At 39.5% G+C, this 25,443-nt stretch overlaps 2 protein-coding genes across 4 annotated transcripts in view; one reads left to right on the top strand and one right to left on the bottom strand.

Annotated features, from left to right (window-relative positions):
- Window positions 1-216: 216 nt before the first annotated feature.
- LOC307027125 (zinc finger MYND domain-containing protein 11-like) lies at window positions 217-5,116 on the top strand. 3 transcript variants are annotated; one of them, XR_013804544.1, is made up of 3 exons: window positions 217-411; window positions 1,609-1,798; window positions 4,340-5,116. XR_013804544.1 is itself a non-coding variant. In XM_079695316.1 (2 exons), the coding sequence occupies exons 1-2, from the start codon at window positions 238-240 to the stop codon at window positions 1,729-1,731; spliced, it is 297 nt and encodes a 98-aa protein (XP_079551442.1). In that variant the 5' UTR covers window positions 217-237; the 3' UTR covers window positions 1,732-2,025. The 3 variants fall into 3 exon arrangements, 1 of the variants encoding a protein (XP_079551442.1); XR_013804545.1 differs by having other exon boundaries at window positions 1,609-1,802; XM_079695316.1 differs by lacking the exon at window positions 4,340-5,116 and having other exon boundaries at window positions 1,609-2,025.
- Window positions 5,117-6,649: 1,533 nt separating this feature from the next.
- Window positions 6,650-25,443, bottom strand: part of LOC307027124 (disco-interacting protein 2 homolog C-like) — a gene marked incomplete at its 5' end in the record, with an annotated part of 30,746 nt that continues 11,952 nt past the window's right edge. Inside the window, 14 exon segments of the mRNA XM_079695315.1 lie at window positions 6,650-8,791; window positions 10,125-10,248; window positions 10,969-11,143; window positions 11,472-11,546; window positions 11,619-11,676; window positions 13,416-13,477; window positions 15,653-15,682; window positions 19,959-20,129; window positions 21,025-21,193; window positions 22,416-22,546; window positions 23,531-23,640; window positions 24,153-24,264; window positions 24,831-24,952; window positions 25,244-25,367. Of these exon segments, the coding sequence (XP_079551441.1) occupies window positions 8,539-8,791; window positions 10,125-10,248; window positions 10,969-11,143; window positions 11,472-11,546; window positions 11,619-11,676; window positions 13,416-13,477; window positions 15,653-15,682; window positions 19,959-20,129; window positions 21,025-21,193; window positions 22,416-22,546; window positions 23,531-23,640; window positions 24,153-24,264; window positions 24,831-24,952; window positions 25,244-25,367 (1,716 nt within the window).

The raw sequence follows: 25,443 nt of genomic DNA, 5'->3' as shown, positions 1-25,443 counted from the left end.
TGGTGTGTGTGTGTGTGTGTGTGTGTGTGTGTGTGTGTGTGTGTGTGTGTGTGTGTGTGTGTGTGTGTGTGTGTGTGTGTGTGTGTGTGTGTGTGTGTGTGTGTGTGTGTGTGTGTGTGTGTGTGTGTGTGTGTGTGTGTGTGTGTGTGTGTGTGTGTGTGTGTGTGTGTGTGTGTGTGTGTGTGTGTGTGTGTGTGTGTGTGTGTGTGTGTGTGTGTGTGACAGCTGCGGGCGGAGATGGAGGAGGAGAAGCGTCAGGCGGTCAGTAAGGCGGTGTCTGGCGCTCAGGGAGAGATGGAGAGAAAGTGTAAGCAGGTGAAGGAGAAGTGTAAAGAGGAGCTGGTGGAGGAGGTGAAGAAGATGGTGGCTCAACACAAACAACTCATCTCCACCACCAAGAAGAAGCAGTGGGTGAGTTACCAGTGCCTCTACTTTAAAGAGTCCTCTCCTGCTGATGTTCAGGTGTATATCAGTATGTAGTGTCTCTACTTTAAAGAGTCCTCTCCTGCTGATGTTCAGGTGTATATCAGTATGTAGTGTCTCTACTTTAAAGAGTCCTCCCCTGCTGATGTTCAGGTGTATATCAGTATGTAGTGTCTCTACTTTAAAGAGTCCTCTCCTGCTGATGTTCAGGTGTATATCAGTATGTAGTGTCTCTACTTAAAGAGTCCTCTCCTGCTGATGTTCAGGTGTATATCAGTATGTAGTGTCTCTACTTTAAAGAGTCCTCTCCTGCTGATGAACTTGAGTCTCAGTTATTCAGTAACACGATATACAATATAGATATTTTACATGTAGTGCTATTGCTCAATCCAAAAGGTTTTCCCTCAGGTTGTTTAACAGGCTGTTTTCCATTTCACTATAAATTCACACGTAGAAAGTCAAATCTGCTGTTTTCGTTCATGGTGGTTGTAGCGGCTAATCAAATAAATAAAAATAGAGAATTAAGTTAAACTAAAACTGCTGCTGGGGTACATCTGATCCCTTAAGTTTTGTAAATGGAAAACATTATTTTTATTTGTTAGTTTGTCCAAAATGTCTTATTTGCACAAATTTGTGGAAAAAAAGGATCTGACTATAAATAGATTTTTGGGGGGGAAATCTGAAGAAAACAAATCAGAAAGAAAATTCAATTTAATCTCCGAATTTTTGGGAATTATTTATTTTTTATAATTTTATCATTGAGTCTTCCGGAAAAAATAAATAAATAATTATGATAATTTATTCAGAATTCTGGGAAAAAAGTCAGAATTCTGAATAAATTATTTTCTGGGGAAAAAAACTAAATTATTTTAAAACCTTTTTTTTTTCATACTGAGATTAAAGTCAGAATTCTGTCATGTGTATATATAACTTTTTGTAATAATAATGTTCTATACTGAACTACACTTTAATGTAAAGTTTAACACAGACTTCCTCTCTGTTTTAAATACCTCCTGACTCAATTACATGTTTGCATATTTTTATCGTTGCGTCTTCATCATTTTCCGTTTCTGCTTCCAGACAATGAATTATGTTCAGGTTTTTAAAGCCGGTGCAGCTCACTTTATTTATTCTTAATGAATTTAATGATTTGTTCTCCCCCCCCCCCCCCCGTTGTGTTTCCAGTGTTATAACTGTGAGGAGGAGGCCATGTATCACTGCTGCTGGAACACCTCCTACTGCTCCATCAAGTGTCAGCAGGAGCACTGGCACGCCGACCACAAGCGCACCTGCCGCAGGAAGAGATGAACAAGCCCCGCCCCCTCACACCTGTACACACAACGCCATTGGCTCCCTGAACCCCTCCCTCCCTCCTGTTAGTCAGTGTCTACCACACACACACACACACACACACACACACACACACACACACACACACACAAGATTCTCAACTACTTGCCTTCCTGAAAACTTTGTGTGAGACGAGCAATTTGTCCCCGTTTTTTTTTTATTTTATTATTTAACGTACCCCATTTTAATTAATTTTATACCAGATTTCTCCGATGCAGAGTATGATAATGATTTTTTTTTGGGGGGGGGGGGGGGGGGGGGGGCGCGCGTTCCTTTCTTTACTGAAGTGCTAACTTTGAGAATGTGTTATCTAAGTGTGTAGTAACGGACGAGCGTATACATTTTATTACCTGGATTTTTCAAAATCACTTTTCTTACTGTAATGCAAACAAACACACCGTCGATATTACAATACAAACTCAAAACAACACCGTAAGTACTATCAGCATCAAACTAGCTCTGCTTCCATTCGGGAACATTTTTAAAAAATCTGCGTAAGATACTGATTTGGCTCATAATATAATTTAATTAGTTTTTCAATGAAACGGTGCATAGCATTTCTCCTATGATTTCTACCTACCTTCTTATTGGGAACAGGGTTACTAATGTTGGCCTTAAGAAAGACGCCGACAAATAAATCTTCCATGTATTATTAAATTATAATATAATTATGCACATTTTGAGGCTCTTTATTCAAGTTGTTACGAGTCAAATATGAGAAAAAAAACGACGTTTTTAATTGGTTTTAAACGAAGGGAAATGCAGAGCAATCTCCCCTGAGCTGGATCTTGGAGAGGTCACATGACATGACAGTTTTTCACACTTTGTTTCCCAAAAGCTTGCCAAAAAAAAGACATTTTATCGATCCTACCTACGACCAGGTCCTCGTCCTCAAACTGAAATCATTCTGTATATTTTTCAGATTTCCGTGAGTCATTTTTCTAGTGATTATTTTATTTTTTAACCCTTTCACTGCGTTGCTGTAGTTGGTGGTCAGTGCCTGTTTTTCTCCTTTTCTCCATGCATGTTGATAGCGTCATCCTTTCATTACGGTAAACAAACAACAACAAAAAGCTTGGTGTTTGATAAGCAGTGACGACGGATGGACCAATATAAAACTTTATGCAAAATGTGATCAAACTAACCTTTTTCTACGGCTCTCCCTGCGCTGTTTAAACACGCCGGGAAACCCTCGTTTTTTTAAAAAGGGGCAATTCAATTGTCCGGTTTTTCTTTGAGAAGTGCGACACACTTTTAAAGTCTGTTTCCTCAGTAATGAAGACTGACTGAACGGAGGAAACACTTCACTTACTCTGTATAGATCGCTTTTTTTTTTACACACAGATGGCTGTTAATAAACGTGCTTCTGTCGACATGTGACAAATAAAATACCGTAAATCCTCACGTAGTGGGAGGAGCTTCTTTCAACTCCAATCAGATTCATTTGACTTCAAATAAAAACTCATCAAATGCCACACTACGTACTTGTTTACTAATACACTATGTACTATGTATTCATTGTAGCAGTACTTTTTTCTGCAGAAATGGAGTAAAAACGATCCATGAAATAGACAAATACCTTTGCTAATCATGTTGTGCCAGAAAACAATATTTCTGTTCGTCAAAAACTGTAAAATTACTCAAATAATATAAAAATGGTGTCGAATAGAACGACAGACGGACGGCTTCGGCTTTTTACGGAGCTCCGACGTCACCGAAGCCATTTTTATATTATATTATATTCATATATCTGATATACTTTTTACTAAAAGAGTGTGTACTGTGACGTAAACATGCATTACTGTTTAAAACCAACAACATGTTTTATAACTTATATTTCAACATTATAAAGCAAATGCTCATTAACTTCAAAATTAAGAAACTTAATAAATGCTTGAGATATTCCTCACTATAGCAGCTCCTCCGGTTCCTTAGTTAGAGCTCTGACTAATGATTGTTACATGTTTTTAATGATCTATTCATTCATTTAACGATGTGTTTAATGGCAGTTAATTGTGAGTAGGATATTCACGTCTTTAAATATCCTGTTTTATCCAAAAACATTTTTATAAAATATCTCCTGTTTCCTTGAAAGGCTTTTATTGTGAACTTGTTCACAGGGACTACTTTCAGTGGCGGATGAATCCACATGTGGTGCTCTAATGAGTATGTGTGTCAGGAGGGCAGTGTGTGAGGGGGTTAAATCAATATAAAGTGCAGTATGTGTGTTTTAATAATGCACCGTGTGGCTTTTTGATGAGTTTGAGTGGAAAACAGAGCTCTAAGGCACGACAACATGTGTTAAATCAAGCTTTAAGTCACACAAAATACTTGTTTTGGACAAATTCTACGTATATTTGAGTCCCTAAATAAGATTTGAATTGGAACAGTGAAAAGAAAGGACTTATATCCTAAACATTACGGTAACTAAAAAAGCAGCCCACTCTCAGAGGATTTACGGTACCAGACTTCTCTCTTGAGTCTTTTTTATTTTTTGGAAACTCATTTAAGTGTATCACTTTAAGATGTAATTGTACAGTTTGACCTCTCTCTGTTCATCCCGCAGCTTCTGGTTTAATACGATGTTCCTCCTCTATCTTCATCATCATCATCATCATCATCATCATCATTGCACTACATGTAAATAAATCCTCCTTCATATTATATTGTATAAATGGATTCACAGATATCTGTTTCTCCTGTGTTCACAGACGACTGTTAGTTCTAGTTTTGTACAATGTACAACCGCTTATCTCTGAGATGTGTCACTTTCTTTCTGCATTGTTTTTAATTAGTTTTGAGTCACACACACATCTAAACTGCACCTTCAGCTCACACACATCTCAAACCCAAGCAAAACGTTGATTTAAAACCTCCCTTTTCTGTCGAAGGTGACACATTTTCTATGACAGCTTTTTATATTCGTCCATCCAGCCGTTTTAATAAAAAGAGAATAGGTCTTGGATGTCATTCCTGTTTGTTTTTTACCTGCATGAGTAAAGGTGTGTTTCTTTCGACTCCTTGAAAAAAAAGACAGCAATATGACAATGACGTTTATACATTTTCTGGAACTACAGTCGAGCTAAAAGTGGTTTGAATCCCTCAAATTGGACTTGTTATGGTCTTTGTTCCACATAGTACCGACTGTGTGTAAGTGTGTGGAGTCAAAGCAGAATAAAGTTTCCCCGCCTCATCTTCTGTCCATATGTAAACTATTAAATGTGGTTTAACACTTATTTTCTATGCTCCTGACATTTCATTTTGTTTTGATGCTTTAGCTAGCAATATGTATATAAATATATTCTATGTGCTAACATGGAGGAAATAAATGTATCAACAAGTTTCTGAGGCTCCAGTGTTTCCTGTTTCTGAAGATCAACCGTTCAGACTATCATTCTGTTTTACCATAATGTGACTATTTTATTTGACGTACTATTCAACATACTGTCCTATAATCGAATCAATTAATAACATACTATACTTTGACTTTTTTTGTAATTGTTCACATACGTTACACTTTCATTTTTACATTTCTAGAGGTACTACTGTATACGATGACTTTTTTTAATAAATTCAAGTACTATCGGAAATATATGTTCAAATATTTATCATATTTACCCACATACCATTTCCTTCGACGTACTTTACTCTTTAAATATTTTTATATATTTAAACATACTTTCACTGTTTTCAAACCCTTGACCTACTATGCTATGGTTTTTTCATAATTTTAACATACCTAACTATGTTTTTCAGATTTTCATCATACAACTTATTTCACATTTCAAGAAATACTATACTAAGGCTTATAAAATAAAAAATGCACATACTATACTATGGATCTTTCTCGAGTTTTCCGACATGCTTTGACTTCTTTTCAAACCTTTGACATACTATTTTATGATTTTTTTCTTAAAGGTCCCATGCCATGCTTTTCCAGTTCCTACCCATCCCCTTGTGTGTTATGAAGGTTGTTCTGCATGTAAACGGTCTGCAGAGTCACAAACCCTCAAAGTACACCCTGTAGCGAGTAACTCTAGCAAATGGAGTCGGACCAATCCGTGGAGCTCCTCTCACACACTCAGCGGCAAAACTGTGACGCGCTGGGGGGGTGCTAGTGGAGCCTCGCAGATGGGGATGCTGCAACCCCCCTTCCTGCGTCCATGGTGCTCAGGCTGAGCTCAGGCAGCAACCAGGAAACAACACCAGTAACCCAGCTCACACTGTCCGCTCCTCGAGCCTCAAAGTGCGGAGCAGCGAGCCCCGCAACGTCCCGCCAACATTACTTGTGTCATTTTCTGGTTGCTAACAAACGCCATTGTAACAGAAACACTACTGTTCCGCTGTAACGGTGGTAGACTCACAGGGAGAGAGGGGGGGGGAGGGGCTCCAACAAGCCGTGTAGGACAGAGAGTGAATACACATACTATACAGAGATGCTGAGAAACCAACGTGATTTGGGAAAATTGCACAATATAAATCTATTCTAGTAGACCTCAACAATGGAATTATGATCAGTAGAAATGGCCATGACATGGGACCTTTAATGAATTTTCCACATACTTAACACATTTTTTCTCGCACTTCTGTACATAATATAGTAGGACTTGGTTTTCAAATGCTGAAATGTTTTTCACGGGGGACACTTTACAACTCAATAAATAATAATGAAGTTGTATTAAATGTGATTAGAGTCAAAGTCCCAGATTTGAGGAATCTAAAAGCAGAACCGATATAAAAATGATCTAAGAAGAGAAGTCTCTGGGAAACAGTTTTTAAATGCCATTTTATAATGTGTATTTCTTAATGTTTTTCATTTTTATAAAGCACCTTTCAACCTTTATACATTCAGTCTATGCTTCAGACCCGCTGCTTAGCAACAACAATAAATACACAACATCCCATTTTTTATTGTCAAAATCGTTGAAATATTTATTTAATTGAAAGACTTCATGTCAACTCAAACAAGACATTTTTAAAACCTTTAAAAAAAACATACTGGGGGGGGGGACGACGACGACATACATCTCGCTGATAAAAGAAAGAAACAAACGGTGAAGAAAGTGCTTTTTTTTCTCGTGTTGAAACTAGAACATTCTCGTATTTCCTGCTAAACCTCTCTCCGCTCTCCACTTCCTGTTTTCAGTCTTTTATGTCCTGCCGTGACATCTCAGTTCGAGCCCTGATTGATCGGTCCGTGTAAAAAATAAGACGGACTTTTGACTTTTTCGATATTTACAATCGTAGCGGCTGCTCGCCTTCCTGCCGTCCCTCTGACGAGTTGCTGAGGATTCTTTATTTTAATGTTCCGAAATGAATCCTGCTCTGCATGTTGGTCTGTTTGAATGGAGGAGTTTCATTTTAGAGATGGCATTTGCTCCCTGATAAACGCGACATATGAAGAGTTCTGATCCAAAAATATAATAATATCTGAAAAGTGACATTAGTATCATATTCCTCTGCCATCAAAACACATCTCTTCTTTGAAAACGGCACATACTTGTATTCTTATTTTACTTATAGAGGTGTTTTTAGTGATGTCACTGTGTTACGGAGTCAAAATAGAGGGAGAAGAATATTTCAATTTTTTCTCTGTGATGTTTTGGATTATAAATTCATACATAAAACATAAAATGTTTAAAATACAACGGCACTTGTTTTTTCGGGCTGGGCTGTAAACACTGGTATTTGTCATTTAAGGGCAAGGATGACTTTCCATATCTTTCCTACTTTTTATTGTAAAAAACTGAACTTCTAAAGACTTCATATAATACAAGAGTTGGTTCAGATTTCTTCATGTGGAATAAAACTCATAAAAACGTTTAATTTCACTGATTTAAACATTTCAGACCAACATGCAGTTCGACCTGTGTCTTTATTCTGTGAATCCCTAACGTTTAATATAATCTATAATTATATATATTTCTATTTCCCCGTCCATGAGTGTGTTTCCCTCCAGATAATACAATGCTTTTTAGGTGTTTTTTTGTAATAATAGCAAATATTCAAGAGCAAAACATTCTTGAATGTCTCATCGTAAACTTCTAAAAGAGAAACAAAATAAATTAAATCAGTTTCTTTTTGTACATACTTACATGATATGAAATGATGTGTTGTTGAACAGTAACTGGAGTTAAAGGCTGCAGCTGTTAGCTATTAGCACACTGACCTCCCGCTGAAACGGGACGGACGGTTCGGAAAATAATAAACAAAGTAACGTTTACAAAACAAACAAAAACAACAAGCTAGCATGAAACAAGCGTGTCGTACCTCATCGTAAAGTTCGCTGCGACCCGACCTTCGTATCAAAACATACCCCGCTCTCTGTGATTTGATAAAATATCATCTATGCCACAGATGTTTGTTTTTGTGTAAATATCAAAAAATAGCCTGACTTTTTTTTTATGTTTAAAGAAAAAACAAACAAGCAAATACTTGAACCGAACGCAATTTAAAAACCAGAATCTTCGTTAGCGATTGTCCTCTTCTCCGCCTCCAGGATTGACACTTATTTCGGGTAAAAAAAGGAAAGAACTTTCTTGCTTTGAATGGAGTTTGCTGCACATTTTTGCATCCTTCAAAATAAAAGCACGGCCTGAGCGCTAATACAACACAACCACTGGATTTTTGGGAGCTAAGTTGGCAGCAGCACGTAGCGACGAATCAGCGTAAAAAAAAGTCTGACTCCGGTTTTTTATAGTTTCAGTCTCTGGGGCAGAACTTATTTTTCCTTTCCTCCGCCTCCATGTTGTCCACCAGGGGGCGCTACATGTTGTACGCCACATATATGGGGTCCAGCTGGTCGGCTAGGAATCCGTCGCGGAGGTGCATTCGCTGCTTTTCGCCGCGGGAGTTGATGGGAATGACGCCGATGTCCACGACCACGACAACACCCACGATCAGGTAGTGCTCCTCCAGAACCACGTTGGTTACCAGGGGCACGAGATCCAGAGCCTCGTGCTCCGATCCATCCAGCTCCACCACCACCACCAGCAGGTTGGTCCAGGTGAACACCGCGCTGAGGAGGGGAGAACAGGGAGAAGAATTCAGTGGTATAAAAATAAGTCCTAAAACCCTAGGATTGAGTAAGAAGTCAATGTGTTTTCTGTTGTTAGCGTGGAATAAGGTCTGTGGTTAACACAAGCTGAAGAGATTTTTAAAATACGTAACTAAAATACGTGAGTAAATACCCCACTGGTGAATTTTAAAAAACAGCGGTTGCTAACAAGTGTCTAAATGAGACAACTAAAAGTCATCACGCCCAACATTAGCCACCTTTAGCTTAGCGGTGGTGACGTGAAGTCATATGACCGTGCTGTAGTTCCTTTATAACCCAACATTAGCCACCTTTAGCTTAGCGGTGGTGACGTGAAGTCATGTGACCGTGCTGTAGTTCCTTTATAGCCTAACATTAGCCACCTTTAGCTTAGCGGTGGTGACGTGAAGTCATGTGACCGTGCTGTAGTTCCTTTATAGCCTAACATTAGCCACCTTTAGCTTAGCGGTGGTGACGTGAAGTCATGTGACCGTGCTGTAGTTCCTTTATAGCCTAACATTAGCCACCTTTAGCTTAGCGGTGGTGACGTGAAGTCATGTGACCGTGCTGTAGTTCCTTTATAGCCTAACATTAGCCACCTTTAGCTTAGCGGTGGTGACGTGAAGTCATGTGACCGTGCTGTAGTTCCTTTATAGCCCAACATTAGCCACCTTTAGCTTAGCGGTGGTGACGTGAAGTCATGTGACCGTGCTGTAGTTCCTTTATAGCCCAACATTAGCCGCCTTTAGCTTAGCGGTGGTGAGGTGAAGTCATGTGACCGTGCTGTAGTTCCTTTATAGCCCAACATTAGCCACCTTTAGCTTAGCGGTGGTGACGTGAAGTCATGTGACCGTGCTGTAGTTCCTTTATAGCCCAACATTAGCCGCCTTTAGCTTAGCGGTGGTGAGGTGAAGTCATGTGACCGTGCTGTAGTTCCTTTATAACCCAACATTAGCCACCTTTAGCTTAGCGGTGGTGACCTGAAGTCATGTGACCGTGCTGTAGTTCCTTTATAGCCCAACATTAGCCACCTTTAGCTTAGCGGTGGTGACGTGAAGTCATGTGACCGTGCTGTAGTTCCTTTATAACCCAACATTAGCCACCTTTAGCTTAGCGGTGGTGACGTGAAGTCATGTGACCGTGCTGTGGTTCCTTTATAACCCAACATTAGCCACCTTTAGCTTAGCGGTGGTGACGTGAAGTCATGTGACCGTGCTGTAGTTCCTTTATAGCCCAACATTAGCCTCCTTTAGCTTAGCGGTGGTGACGTGATGTGACTTTGAAAAGTGATAAAGTATTCTTGGTTGTTACTCACCACTCGGTGATGCTCTTGTGCGTCCGGATGACGGAGGTCTCGATGTCGATGGGATGGTAACGCATCCCTCTGAGCTCCATGGCCTCCTCCAGAGCCCCGACCACGTACAGAGCATCGTGACGCTCTGCACAGACACATTTATAGGTTATACATTTATTACCATGGTTTCTGACTTGAATTTATTTAAAACAGAGCCATGGTCAGCTGAAGCTCATTTGCACTATGTACATCATCTTTTTATATATATCCTGCTTTCTTGAAGTCAACGGTTATTTTGTGGGGTTTCATTTGTAATTATTGAGTATCTTTGTATTGTAATGTGTTATTTTACACCTCAGGACTGTGGGAAACAGTGTTTCGATCTTTCTGTGTGTACAAACATATTTTGAGATTGACAATAAAGTTGACTTTGACTTTTGACTGGAACTCTTTACCCGTCCATATCATTCAGGAACATTCTCATGTTCAATTCAAAAGTTTGCTAAAAAATGTTCTCAGTATTATAAAGTAGAATTGAACTGTGCCTGTGGCTATTATGTACAATTATTAGTATTTTTTGTTTGGCCTTATGATGGATAAAAAGAGATGATTTCATGTAGCATTGTACATTCCATGAAATTATGAGCTGTTTTGTTTAATGTATGTGTGTGTGTGTGTGTGTGTGTGTGTGTGTGTGTGTGTGTGTGTGTGTGTGTGTGTGTGTGTGTGTGTGTGTGTGTGTGTGTGTGTGTGTGTGTGTGTGTGTGTGTGTGTGTGTGGATGGACCCCGGGAGAGAATAGCCAATGCTCATGCTAGTGCTAATGGGGATCCTAATAAAGAATGAGAACAAGTCCCCCTCCTCACCCCCGCTGGCGTCCGTTAGCTCGGTGCGCCGCAGGAACCCCAGATACCCGGTTCGAGCCCAGAGGGTCTGCGTGTCTCCGAAGCTCAGCCTGGAGTTGAAGTGGTCGGACTGCAGCGCCTCGTCTCCGTACACCGTGAAGTACCCGCTGGAGTTATGGCCGCTCTGCACCCAGATCTGGAGACAGAGGGTCAGAGCAGGCGAGGTATTTAAAACGTTTATTTAATTATCTAATTTCATGTTATATTATTATGTTATTTTGTTTTATTTTATTCATAATTTCTTTCTTTATTAAAAATATATAAATCTTTACATATTTTTTTGGTTTATTGCATCAATGATCATAATCACCTTATATATAATATGATTTGTATTAAATTGGCTTTTTTGCTTACCCAATACTTTTGGTACTTTGAGTATATTTTGATACCAATAAGCAGGATTTTTACTCAGAATTTACAGGGGGAAATTATTTCTTCTTTATTTAACATTGTTGCACACGTACCTCTCCCAGGTGCGACTCTCCCATTGGTCCTTTGGTCTCTGGGTTGGCGATGATGATCCGGACCCCCGGCAGGATCTGATCAGAGAGCAAACATTAATATTTAAAACATTCAAACATTTTAAATACAGAAAATAAAAAACAACTCACCTTCCCAGACTCCATGAGAGGGAGGCTGTGAGGAGACCCCCGCTCCACCAGTCTGACCCTGAGGAGGGGACAACAAGGAGAGGACTCTTTAAAGTAGAGACACTACATACTGATATACACCTGCACATCAGCAGGAGAGGACTCTTTAAAGTAGAGACACTACATACTGATATATACCTGAACATCAGCAGGAGAGGACTCTTTAAAGTACAGACACTACATACTGATATACACCTGAACATCAGCAGGAGAGGACTCTTTAAAATAGAGACACTACATACTGATATACACCTGAACATCAGCAGGAGAGGACTCTTTAAAATAGAGACACTATACTGATATACACCTGAACATCAGCAGGAGAGGACTCTTTAAAGTACAGACACTACATACTGATATACACCTGAACATCAGCAGGAGAGGACTCTTTAAAATAGAGACACTACATACTGATATACACCTGAACATGAGCAGGAGAGGACTCTTTAAAGTAGAGACACATACTGATATACACCTGAACATCAGCAGGAGAGGACTCTTTAAAGTAGAGACACTACATACTGATATACACCTGAAGATCAGCAGGAGAGGACTCTTTAAAGTAGAGACACTACATACTGATATACACCTGAACATCAGCAGGAGAGGACTCTTTAAAGTAGAGACACTACATACTGATATACACCTGAACATCAGCAGGAGAGGACTCTTTAAAGTAGAGACACTACATACTGATATACACCTGAACATCAGCAGGAGAGGACTCTTTAAAGTAGAGACACATACTGATATACACCTGAACATCAGCAGGAGAGGACTCTTTAAAGTAGAGACACATACTGATATACACCTGAACATCAGCAGGAGAGGACTCTTTAAAGTAGAGACACTACATACTGATATACACCTGAACATCAGCAGGAGAGGACTCTTTAAAGTAGAGACACATACTGATATACACCTGAACATCAGCAGGAGAGGACTCTTTAAAGTAGAGACACTACATACTGATATACACCTGAACATCAGCAGGAGAGGACTCTTTAAAGTAGAGACACTACATACACCTGAACCTCTTGCTCGTGACACTTTAAACTGAAACTGTATTTACTTTTTTTGAGAGTGAGCTGGTGTCTGTCTGAGTTTTGTATCTCAGTTTCTCTCCTTTAATCCCAGTGGATCATCTTGTCAGGAGATATTTGAATACATAAATATTGCAGCTTGTCAACACTGAGCTGTTGTCCATTTCTGTGTCCTGGAAAATGTCAGTTTCACCATCTCTGCAAATGAAATCTGACACTAATGCTGAGCACACTGTATTTTTTAAACCTCCTGTTGGTTCATTAAGCCTTCCCTGAAAACTCTGGCCATTTGTGCATAGCATTTATTTTATTATCTTTTAACTTTATATTAACTAATGTTTAAAATGAGTCATTTTGCAGGCAAGTAATACAAATAATAATAATAATATTAACATATTTAATGGAAGTGAATACGATCTAAAAATACAAGCATACAATTCCATAAAGTCTTAAGATATTAGCTGATTATTATTGTTATTATTATTATTATTATTATTATTATTTTGGTCTGCTTTAAAGAGGGCCCTATTATGCTTTTTTATTACCTGTACAAAGCCTACAAAGCAGAACAAGGCCTCTTTAAATACAGGTTTTCACATTTTGTATTTGTACTTTTACTAGTTAATCATAAGTAAAGGTAATTAACGTTTTCCACTACTTTTAGTTTCCAATTTCTTAGTCACAAAACAATAAATAAGTTAGTGTTTTATCTCACCTGTCATGTCGTAGCGCTCTCATGTCAACGAACACGGTGGTGGGGTCGGGCCCTGAGGTGCCCTGAGGAACAACAACAACACATTGTTTACCTTTACTGTTCAATACCAATACAAATACTAATATAGTGCATCTGACTAATCTACTCCTACAGTGAAGGCGACTCGTGCTTTTAGTGCTCAGAGGGAAGAGCTTTGAGTTTCAGACAGAAAGCTTCTACAACATTTTACAGGATTTACGGGAGATCAGCAGCGGGATGATTGTAGAAAGAAAAGAAAACACAAATTAAAGGATTAACAAAGATATTCCAACATAAAAAGCTTTCTAAAATCGACTTGATTAGCGTGCAAGGAAAGAAAAAAGAGGGGAAAGTGAAACCAAGCCGAGTGGAAAAGAAAGATGGAAGACAGGGGTGATGAACATACACTACATTAAAACCTATGAAAATATACATCTAGAAAATAGGATTTAACCCAATAGAGTGGTGCAGGGATGGAACTACAGCACGGTCACATGACTTCACGTCATCACCGCTGAGCTAAAGGCGGCTATTGTTGGGCTATAAAGGAACTACAGCACGGTCACATGACTTCACGTCACCACCGCTAAGCTAAAGGCGGCTAATGTTGGGCTATAAAGGAACTACAGCACGGTCACATGACTTCACGTCACCACCGCTAAGCTAAAGGAGGCTAACGTTGGGCTATAAAGGAACTACAGCACGGTCACATGACTTCACGTATCACCGCTGAGCTAAAGGTGGCTAACGTTGGGCTATAAAGGAACTACAGCACGGTCACATGACTTCACGTCACCACCGCTAAGCTAAAGGAGGCTAACATTGGGCTATAAAGGAACTACAGCACGGTCACATGACTTCACGTCACCACCGCTAAGCTAAAGGTGGCTAATGTTGGACTATAAAGGAACTACAGCACGGTCACATGACTTCACGTCACCACCGCTAAGCTAAAGGTGGCTAATGTTGGGCTATAAAGGAACTACAGCACGGTCACATGACTTCACGTCACCATCGCTAAGCTTAAGGCTGCTAACGTTGGGCTATGAAGGAACTACAGCACGGTCACATGACTTCACGTCACCACTGCTCAGCTAAAAGCTAAAGGTGGCTAATGTTGGGCGTGATGACGTTTAGTCGTCTCATTTAGACTGTTGTTATCAACGGCTGTTTTTAAATCCCACAGTGGGGTATTTGCTGATGTATTTTATGTCGTAGAACAAACATCTCTTCAGCTTGTGACTTTCAGGAATTGATCAAATGCCGACTCATTCCTGCACCACTTTATGGATATCAGTTATACTTCTCTGTTTTTTATTGTGATTATGAGTGAAAACGTGAAGTGAAGTCAAAGAAACAGAAAGGTAAAGCCCCGCAACTCTCTCTCTTCCTCCACCATCCCTCCTTCCCCTCGTTTCTCTCTCAGAGGGGATTAATAAACCTTCGCAGAGAGAAACTGAACACACAGCCCACCACCGGACACACAGCGGCACAAACACACACCCAGAGAACAACATGGCCGACTGCATCAGCTCCATCATGTAGCAATTTTTTGTACAATTTAACAGTTAGTACCAACATGGTTTGTACTGGCGGAGAAGTGGGAGTTTCTGTTGACTTTTTAAGTGTTTAAACATTTTTTTTAGGTCACTATAGTGTAATCTATTTATAATATATTTTTGATCTTGAACACTGAAAAATATAATAATGTATTCAAACTTTTTATTTCTTTCATTTCTGAATTATTTCAAAATCATAAATGTATTTTAATTTTTAACTTTTTATATAAGCTTTGAAACTGAGATATTTTTCAGATGTTGTGCTTTCAGATCATTTTAGTCTAGTATATTTTCCTTATTTCTGCTTTACTTGTAGATGTTCAAGGCCAAAACTGTGCTGTAGCGATTGTGCACGTGTCATCCACACTTTGGAATCCTTTGAGCAAATGATCTCCATTGACCTCTGCAGATTAACATTACAACGTGTTGATTTTGGAGCATTATTTCTGGTTTTCAGCTTAAATTCTGGTGCGACCAGGCGCTAACATTAGTGAATCGAAACTACCTGCAGCTACTTTCGTCTGTAACCTTGACAACATGACTGATTTAGTGATAATATTCCCTTAAATCTCTGATCTGAAGCCAGCTGATGAGCGATGAGCTGACAGGAAGTGGGTGGAGGTGGTGGTGTTTCAGGAAGGAAGTGATGGTGTTTCATACCTGATCCGAAAACTTCCCCAGCCTGTGAGGCTACAGCAGCAGAGAGGAAGAGGAGGAGGAGGAGGAAGAGAGAGAGGAAGAGGAGGAGGAAGATGAGAGATGTGGGCGGGGTTATGATTAAAACAAGGAAGGAAGAAAGAAAGAAAGAAAAATGTCAAAATGTCAAACTGAAGGAAACCAAAGGAGCGTTCAGCCGGCTGTTAGTTTCATTAAGAAAGCTGTATATAAAACATGGTGTCATGTTAGAGGTTATTACATGACGTTGATATCTCTAATAATATGTAGAATATTCTCCATAGAGGCTTACATGTTATCTATAACTTAGGATCAATATCTCAATGTTAAGCAATACTTTAGTTCAATGGAATATTGGAAATACATGTAATTTAAGATCACATGACGTCCTTCTATCCTCTACTGACTTAGTGACATTACAAATATGTATTATGATCAAAATAAATACTTTTATATAAAAAGTATAACATATTTAATAAAAATGCACAGTCATCAAATACAAATAAATAAAAAACAATTCATAATTTCATATTTCATAAAAAAACATACTGTAAAAATTTGAAATGTTTACAGTATAAGAAATATACTTTAAATACAATTTTGGGAACGAACTGATTTAATCGGAATCGTTTGATTGTCCTCTCCATTTAATTTTGAAAATAAATCTTTGTGACAATTAAAAAAAACACAACAAATGGTAAAGAAAATATAAGAAAAATAAACTTTAAATTGAACTTGGAGACAATATGATTTGATCCACTTCAGGGTTCAAATCATATCTGGGATGTAAGAGCGATGATTGGCTGGAAATGGAGGAATGACACACAGAAAGAGCTGAATGTCTCCTAGATAGTTTAGTTTGTTTTGATGATTAAGAAACCGAACGACTGTGGCTTTTGATTTTCATAATTGTCCAACTATTGAATCTCCCTGCGAACCTGTTATTTGGTACCTAAAACATATCACTGTTGCATGTTTAAAGGTCCCCTATCATACTGTTTTTCATCAATATATCATAGGTGTCAGATATATATATACAGAGCCTGTTTCTGATTGGCTGAAACACCAAACAGATCATTGCAGCATTACCCATAATCCCCTCTGTTTCAGCCCTGTTTCCAAAGTGCTGATTCTCTGTCTGTTACTTTAGATGAAAATAAGGAGCCCCTCCCCACGCCCCTCTGAGAGAGATTTGGTTACAAAGAACACAATGGTGCTCTAGGACAGTGCTTCTCAAAGTGTAGTCCGCGGACCACTGGTGGTCCGTGAGCGCCCCCTAGAGGTCTGTGAGTATATTGGTAACATTTCACATTTGAAATAAATAAATACATTTGAGTTTTCCGCACTCTCGCAGGAATATCTCCGCAATGGAGCGAGCTTAAGTTTCACTTCCGATTGCATGATATAGCCCAGCGCAACACCTGCATCACACATGTTGCCACTTGTTGGTACCATTTTCAGGCGATTTGTAATCTGTTCCAAAAAAAACGATGTGATTTTGGATATTTGTGGAGTTAGGTGGTCCGCGAGTGTTTTTTTATTGGTTAAGTGGTCCTTGGTATGAAAAAGTTTGAGAAAAACTGCTCTAGGAGGAGATTCAGGTGATAAGGTGGGGGGGGGGGGGGGGGGTTATCTTAGTTGCTGATTGGCTAATGGTTACACAAGCCAAAACATCGTTATGACATCATAAAGTGGCCAAAATCTGATCAGCTCATTTTCAAACAGGTTTTTATATAAATGGATCAAAAAGAGAGAGAATCTTTGTTCCTGACACTTTCAGAATCTCTTTACACAGAGGGGACACATGTTGATGTAGAAGAGACATGAAGAAGTGCATTTTTCATAATAGGTGACCTTTAAAAAAATAAGTACATATGGTCCTTATTGCACTTACATCCACACACTTTAAAACCAAAAATAAACATGGTTCATCTGCCCAGGATGTGTAGACAACTAGACATGTTTCAAAAGATAAAATAAAATGCTCTAAACTTTGAATGCCATCCAGACAGAATCACAGTGATGTGGTTTAACCTGCAATTCCCAAAATTGTATGATATTTTGACTTCACGACACCACCGCTAAGCTAAAGGAAAAGAAACTACAGCAAGGTCACATGACTTCATGTCACCACCGCCAAGTTAAAGGCGGCTAATGTTGGGCTATAAAGGAACTACAGCACGGTCACATGACTTCACGTCAACACCACTAAGCTAAAGGCGGCTAATGTTGGGCTATAAAGGAACTACAGCACAGTCACATGACTTCACGTCAACACCACTAAGCTAAAGGCGGCTAATGTTGGGCTATAAAGGAACTACAGCACGGTCACATGACTTCACGTCAACACCACTAAGCTAAAGGCGGCTAATGTTAGGCTATAAAGGAACTACAGCACGGTCACATGACTTCACGTCACCACCGCTAAGCTAAAGGTGGCTAATGTTGGGCTATAAAGGAACTACAGCACGGTCACATGACTTCACGTCACCACTGCTAAGCTAAAGGTGGCTAATGTTGGGCTATAAAGGAACTACAGCACGGTCACATGACTTCACGTCACCACCGCTAAGCTAAAGGAGGCTAATGTTGGGCTATAAAGGAACTACAGCACGGTCACATGACTTCACGTCACCACCGCTAAGCTAAAGGTGGCTAATGTTGGGCTATAAAGGAACTACAGCACGGTCACATGACTTCAGGTCACCACCGCTAAGCTAAAGGTGGCTAATGTTGGGCTATAAAGGAACTACAGCACGGTCACATGACTTCACGTCACCACCGCTAAGCTAAAGGTGGCTAATGTTGGGCTATAAAGGAACTACAGCACGGTCACATGACTTCACGTCACCACCGCTAAGCTAAAGGTGGCTAATGTTGGGCTATAAAGGAACTACAGCACGGTCACATGACTTCACGTCACCACCGCTAAGCTAAAGGTGGCTAATGTTGGGCTATAAAGGAACTACAGCACGGTCACATGACTTCACATCACCACCACTAAGCTAAAGGCGGCTAATGTTGGGCTAAAAGATCAAATAAAATACTCTAACGTTTGAAACGCCATACAGACAGATTCGCAGGGATGTGGTTTAACCTGTAATGCCCAAAATTGTACAATATAAAACTCAATTTATGGTTTTATCTGAGAGCTGGAAAGTTGATTGAGATGAGTCCTTGGTCCCTAAAAGCACCAATTAATTTAAAGGCTAATAGACATTTAACAAAAATACCTAACATACTATTTCAGCTAACTTCTTCCACACACTGTACATTTTACATTTATATTCAATCTAATATTTAACATTCCATTACTCGTACGAATGTACATATATATATGTATATATCATATCCTGCTTTATATTTTGTTACTGTACATTTGTAATTCAACATGTATATTTTCTACTTTTTTTTTAATGCCATTTTATTTTTATTGAGATGTTTACATGTTGGAACATTTATTTTTAGTCTTTACATTTTTATTGTACAATGCCATGTCTTTTTATGCTGCTGCAATGCAAAAACATCCCGAATTGGGATCAATAAATTACTTCTTATCTTACAGACAAACGAAATGCACCAGTAGCTTTTGTCAAAATCAGCTTCTTAAAAAGGTATAAAAAAAGTTAGTTTCTCCACATCCAGCCAGCGAGTCACCTAAATGACTAACACTGGTTATGTATTGTCGAAACGCAATAAAAAGATTTGTTATCACCAGAGGTGGGAAGTAGTGGAGTACAAATACTTCATTTCTGTACTTAAGTACATTGTTCTGGTATCAGTACTTTACTCCACTATTTATTTTTCAGACGACTTTTTACTTTGACTTCTCACATGTTGAAGACAAATACCTGTACTTTCTACTTCTCATATTTCCCAAACAGGCTGGTTCCTTTAGTCTGAATGTGTGTTTGGTGGCGTGATCATTATTATTTAGAGTCATTGCGTGCCTATTGATTTGAACACGATCCGTGTATCCATCATTTCCTGGTCTTCTCTAAAGAAGAGGGACCAATGAAAACGTTGTCATGTTGCCGTTGGTCACCATGGAAACATTCATTAGCTAACAATGACATTATTGTTCTATTAATATAAAGGGAGGTCAGGTACTCTTTAAAACAGCTGCTAGTTATGGGTACTTTTTACTGAAGTACATTTCAAAGCCTCTTTACTTTGACTTGAGTAAAGAAGTTTAGTCAGTACTTCTACTTTCACCAGAGTATTTTTAAACACGAGTATCTGTACTTCTACTTGAGGAAAGGATGTGTGTACTTTGGGTTTATTGTGTTACCTGCAGGCAGATGGCGAGGTTGACCCGGCAGCCGAAGGAGGTGCTGACAGCCCGCGGGTGGAGGCCCAGATCCTTGAAGAGTTTGGAGAAGGACTGAGTGAGGGCGGTGCGAGGACGCTCCTCCGCTACGACCACACAGGTCCTGACCCGGGACAGATCCAACCCCCGAGCCTGCAGCCGAACAAAAACATTTAGTTATCTAATTATCAAATTATCTAATTAATTAATTAATTAATTAATTAATTAATTAATTATTTATTTATTTATTTATTTATTTATTTATTTATTTATTTATTTATTCATCAGCAGGAGAGGACTCTTTAAAGTAGAGTCACTACATGAACATCAGCTGGAGAGGACTCTTTAAAGTAGAGACACTAGATACTGATATACACCTGAACGTCAGCAGGAGAGGACTCTTTAAAGTAGAGACACTACATACTGATATACACCTGAACATCAGCAGGAGAGGACTCTTTAAAGTAGAGACACTACATACTGATATACACCTGAACATCAGCAGGAGAGGACTCTTTAAAGTAGAGACACTACATACTGATATACACCTGAACATCAGCTGGAGAGGACTCTTTAAAGTAGAGACACTAGATACTGATATACACCTGAACGTCAGCAGGAGAGGACTCTTTAAAGTAGAGACACTACATACTGATATACACCTGAACATCAGCAGGAGAGGACTCTTTAAAGTAGAGACACTACATACTGATATACACCTGAACATCAGCAGGAGAGGAGTCTTTAAAGTAGAGACACTACATACTGATATACACCTGAACATCAGCAGGAGAGGACTCTTTAAAGTAGAGACACTACATACTGATATACACCTGAACATCAGCAGGAGAGGACTCTTTAAAGTAGAGACACTACATACTGATATACACCTGAACATCAGCAAGAGAGGACTCTTTAAAGTAGAGACACTAGATACTGATATACACCTGAACATCAGCAGGAGAGGACTCTTTAAAGTAGAGACACTACATACTGATATACACCTGAACATCAGCAGGAGAGGACTCTTTAAAGTAGCACTCTTTACCTTCAGGGAGTCAGTCTGCAGCCCCAGTCCCTTGGTGCAGAGCTCCATGACGCTGTAGGAGCAGAAAGTGTCTCGGACCTTGAACTGACTGACGGCTGACAGCCAGAGGGAGGGGTTGAGCTCCAGCTCTGAGGGGGGGATGAGGATGGACTGGTGCCCCGAGTACACACTGTGGGACGGACAAAAAAAAAAACAGCTGAGCAAAGAGGGGTTGATGCCAAACATCTAGAAATGCATGTTGATTTTAACGTGCTCGCTAAACTGAAATCCAAGCAAAAACACGCTGTAAACTTTTTTATACAGTAGTTATTTAATTTTGAATTATTTTTTTTAATTTGTATTTTGCACGTAAAAAAGTGTTTTAAGTTAAAATATTTACTGTGGTCACAAGAGGCTGTAGAGTTAGTGTTCATTTGTCAATTCAACATGTATATTTTCTACTTTATTGTTCATTTCTTGTCTTTGAATTGTTATTGTACAATGCCATGTCTGTGTATGCTGCTGCAACACAAACATTTCTCAATTTGGGATCAATAAAGTTCTGTCTTATCTCATCTAGAGCTCCACTACCTTATATATTTTAAACAATAATAAACGCATTCATGGGATTTCCTATTTCTCCATGAACCCTAAACACAAGGTGTGTTAGCACGTTATGTAACACCGCTGGCAGGTCTTTTCTATTGATGTCATTTCATCTTTTTTTGATAACCCGGACAAAAAAACAACCCAAAAATCACCTTTAAATACTATTTTTGTTCACATTTTTAACAGAAATAAAGTAATTTACCACATTTAACATCACAAAATCTCTAAATCTTGCCCAGTATATGTGTCTAATATCTAGTCAGAATATGTCTCTACACCTGATAAGACACAATAACTTCAGAAGTAACACTGCAGTGAGATATCGCCTCTTGTTTTTAGACAATGCATCACCTTGTTGAGTCAAAACATCTTATTTTGAGTTGTATCTCAGATGAAACACGTATTTTTTACATATTTATTAGAAAATCACCAACTATCAGAAAACAGAAAACTTTGAGCTTATATTTTAACACAACATTTCCCGATTACGGTAAATATAGTTCAAAATTAGTTTTCCCTGATAATTACAAGATGTGATTTATCTAAATATCCTTTCTTATTTCAAGACATCTTACCAAGCACATGTTCACTTGTTCTATTGGCAGATTTTTTTACTTATTTCAAGTGAAAACAGCTTGTTTTCATTATTGTTTAACTTGTTTTTGGAGCAGCATTATTTAGGCAAACAAACACAATAAGGCATAACCCTCAACAAGATAAGACAATAACAACCTTCTTCATGACTAGAATCTATTTTACAGTTGCCCTAAGTAGTGTGTTGATGTTGAATGGGTGGTTCTGACCTGCAGAGGCACCAGAGCACGAAGCCCAGGCCGCAGTACGGGTCCAGGCAGATGGCCACCTCTCGGGAGGGGTACAGCTCACACTGCAGCTTGATGGAGCGGCAGAAGGCACTGGTGGCTGCGTGAGACATCTGAACACAAGTATTGACTTTAAACCAGTTTATTATAAATGTTATATTTTCTACATCCTCTTTATATTATCAGATGTCAAATAAAATCAATCATTTCGACAAGAATATTAATACAAAAACGGCTCATTTTAAACTGTATGTTATCAGATACAATTATTGTATGGCTGCACGCGCACGCACAGCTTCAACGAGTACTAACAAAGATATATCAACTCAAAATATGTTATTCATACATTTTCATTTATTTTACTTTATTCTGAATGTTTTATTTTTTAATCAAACATTTTTTATAATTTTTATTAACTTTACATTTTTTTTTGTTTAAAGAAAAACATTGATAAAAAATGGAATAAAGTACAATAAAATCAACATAACATATTTGGAGTTGAAACATATTTTTTACAAATACAGTTAGCACACCCAGATTATGTTATTGTTTATTATTATTTGTATTATAATTTTCTTTTGTTGGATTTTTTTGGTATATTATTCAGTTTTTTCTGTACATTTTTTTGGAATCTTATTTCTTTCAGAGTAAGAACGAGAAATTGAAAAAAGCAGCTTCCATACAACATTGAATTAACTGGACATAAAAAGCCCTGATTATCTCGACAACAGTGTGACGACGAGATGACCGCCTGGTTTGCCTCTCTCTTGTAGCGTTGACTGATCTGATCATTAATGACGGAGATTAAACATAAAGGACGGACAATTCAGCAGCTCAGAGAATCTGCCATCGTTTCCTCTGCGCTGATCAGAGAGGGTTTCACAACGCCTTCGTTAATGAGGCTTCTGTGGGATACGATAATACTCTAATGGTCTGAACCAGTCTGAAGTGTAACATCAACAGACACATATCAAGACACAATACAAGGTGTGTGTGTGTGTGTGTGTGCGTGTGTGTGTGTGTGTGTGTGTGTGTGTGTGTGTGTGTGTGTGTGTGTGTGTGTGTGTGTGTGTGTGTGTGTGTGTGTGTGTGTGTACCTTGACTCCAGCGAGCATGCCGGTGGTGGACACGCTGAAGTCCAGGTAGGCCAGGATGTCGGGGTTTGAGGGTTTGTACAACAGAGGAGGTTTCTTCTTTGGCAAGTCATCTGGAAGGAATCCCCCAAAACACACGTGTCATCATTTCTGATTAAAAAACATAAATGACTAAATGTTTCTCTGTTTTCCCTTCTCATTGTTTTGGCATTTCTGCAGTGATCCCGTGTCTGATACAAAGTTGTGAGCTTCTCTGTTACACTCAGTTTGAGTTTCGTCGTCTGATTGAAACTGTGCGAGAGTTTCTTCTAATTGCTTTCATTTGAACAGAATTTCGTAAAAACAGCATCAAAATATCTGTTTGTTTTTATAGCAGGTACAACAAGAAGCACTGATTGTAAAACCTTTCCTCCTCCTTCCAATTTTCTTCATTTTTAGGAACATTAAATTACATTTTTACACAAACATCTTCTGTCATGCTAATGGAAAAGCCTTGACCATGAATATACTTCATCTTCTAAAGTAACAAGCCTTCTTGTTTTTTTAAAAACCTTGTCTTTAACGCTGATCCTCCATGTCTTATTTTTGACTGTGTGTGTGTGTGTGTGTGTGTGTGTGTGTGTACCTGTGTCCATGATGGGGGGCCAGCTCCGGATCTCCACGGCCGCCGAGGCTTCTTTAGACCTCAGCAGTTTGGAGACGAGCTGCGTCGTCATCACACACACCGAGCGGCTCACCTGCAACACACACACACACACACACACACACACACACACACACACACACACACACACACACACACACACACACACACACACACACACACACACACACACACACACACACACACACACACACACACACACACACACACACACACACACACACACACACACACACACACACACACACACACACACACACACACACACACACACACACACACACACACACACACACACACACACACACACACACACACACACAGGCCATAAGACTGTTAAACACCTGATCGTTTGAAAGAACATCCGTAACATTCATCTGTTTGCAGCTTAGTCATTATTTATCTAATCACGTGTAGACTCTCCTGGCACTATGTTATCAGTATTATTGTGTTGCTCTGTTGGAGGAGCCCGTGACCTCAGATTTTCCTCGACATATCTACACTGTAGCTATGTTCGTATGACCATCAAAGCCTTGAACCTTGACTCTTGAATGCCATGTTGTTTCTGTTCTCTCTCCATGAGACACACATTGCTCTTTGGACGTTATACATAAAGTGTGAGATCCTCAGAGTGGTTACCTCCACGATCATCTTGACGGTGGGCAGCGTGGTGCTGATGTTCTGAGGGTGGGGGGGGCGCACCGTGATGGGAACGCAGCCGGCGTACAGGCAGCCGTAAAACGCCACGATCAGATCGATACCTGGGAGAGGAGGAAGAGGAAGATACATTTACATATGGTATGATCACTGTAGGGAGGTTCAGGGTCAGAGAAGCTGGGAGAGTTCACCACAGGAGAGGAAAGGGTTACACACAGACGGTTTGTATTAAGGGTAGAGGAAGCAAGAGAAGGAAAGGAATCGCCTCCAGAGCCAATACCTCACCTGCTGCACTGTGTGTGTGTGTGTGTGTGTGTGTGTGTGTGTGTGTGTGTGTGTGTGTGTGTGTGTGTGTGTGTGTGTGTGTGTGTGTGTGTGTGTGTGTGTGTGTGTACCTGGAGGGTAGACCAGAGCCACATGGTCTCCGTCCTGCAGGTGTCCTCGCTCCGCCAACATCCCGGCGATCTTCTCCGCTCTCTTGTGAAGCTGCACACAGGTCAGAGAGCTGGCTATCGTACCCTGGACACACACACACACACACACACACACACACACACACACACACACACACACACACACACACACACAGAGGTTG

The sequence above is a fragment of the Notothenia rossii genome (assembly GCF_949606895.1).
Source record: "Notothenia rossii genome assembly, contig: scaffold_354, whole genome shotgun sequence".
Taxonomy (NCBI): Eukaryota; Metazoa; Chordata; class Actinopteri; order Perciformes; family Nototheniidae; genus Notothenia; species Notothenia rossii.
The sequence above is the reverse complement of the archived record's forward strand: the minus strand, read 5'-3'. Positions and strand labels throughout refer to the sequence as shown.

What these genes read in the sequence shown, in the direction of transcription:
- LOC307027125 (XM_079695316.1), top strand. Translation starts at nt 238, where the DNA reads ATGGAGGAGGAGAAGCGTCAGGCGGTCAGTAAGGCGGTGTCTGGCGCT. An exon ending in CCACCAAGAAGAAGCAGTGG is followed by an intron (nt 412 to 1,608) that starts GTGAGTTACCAG and finishes TTGTGTTTCCAG; the next exon opens with TGTTATAACTGTGAGGAGGA.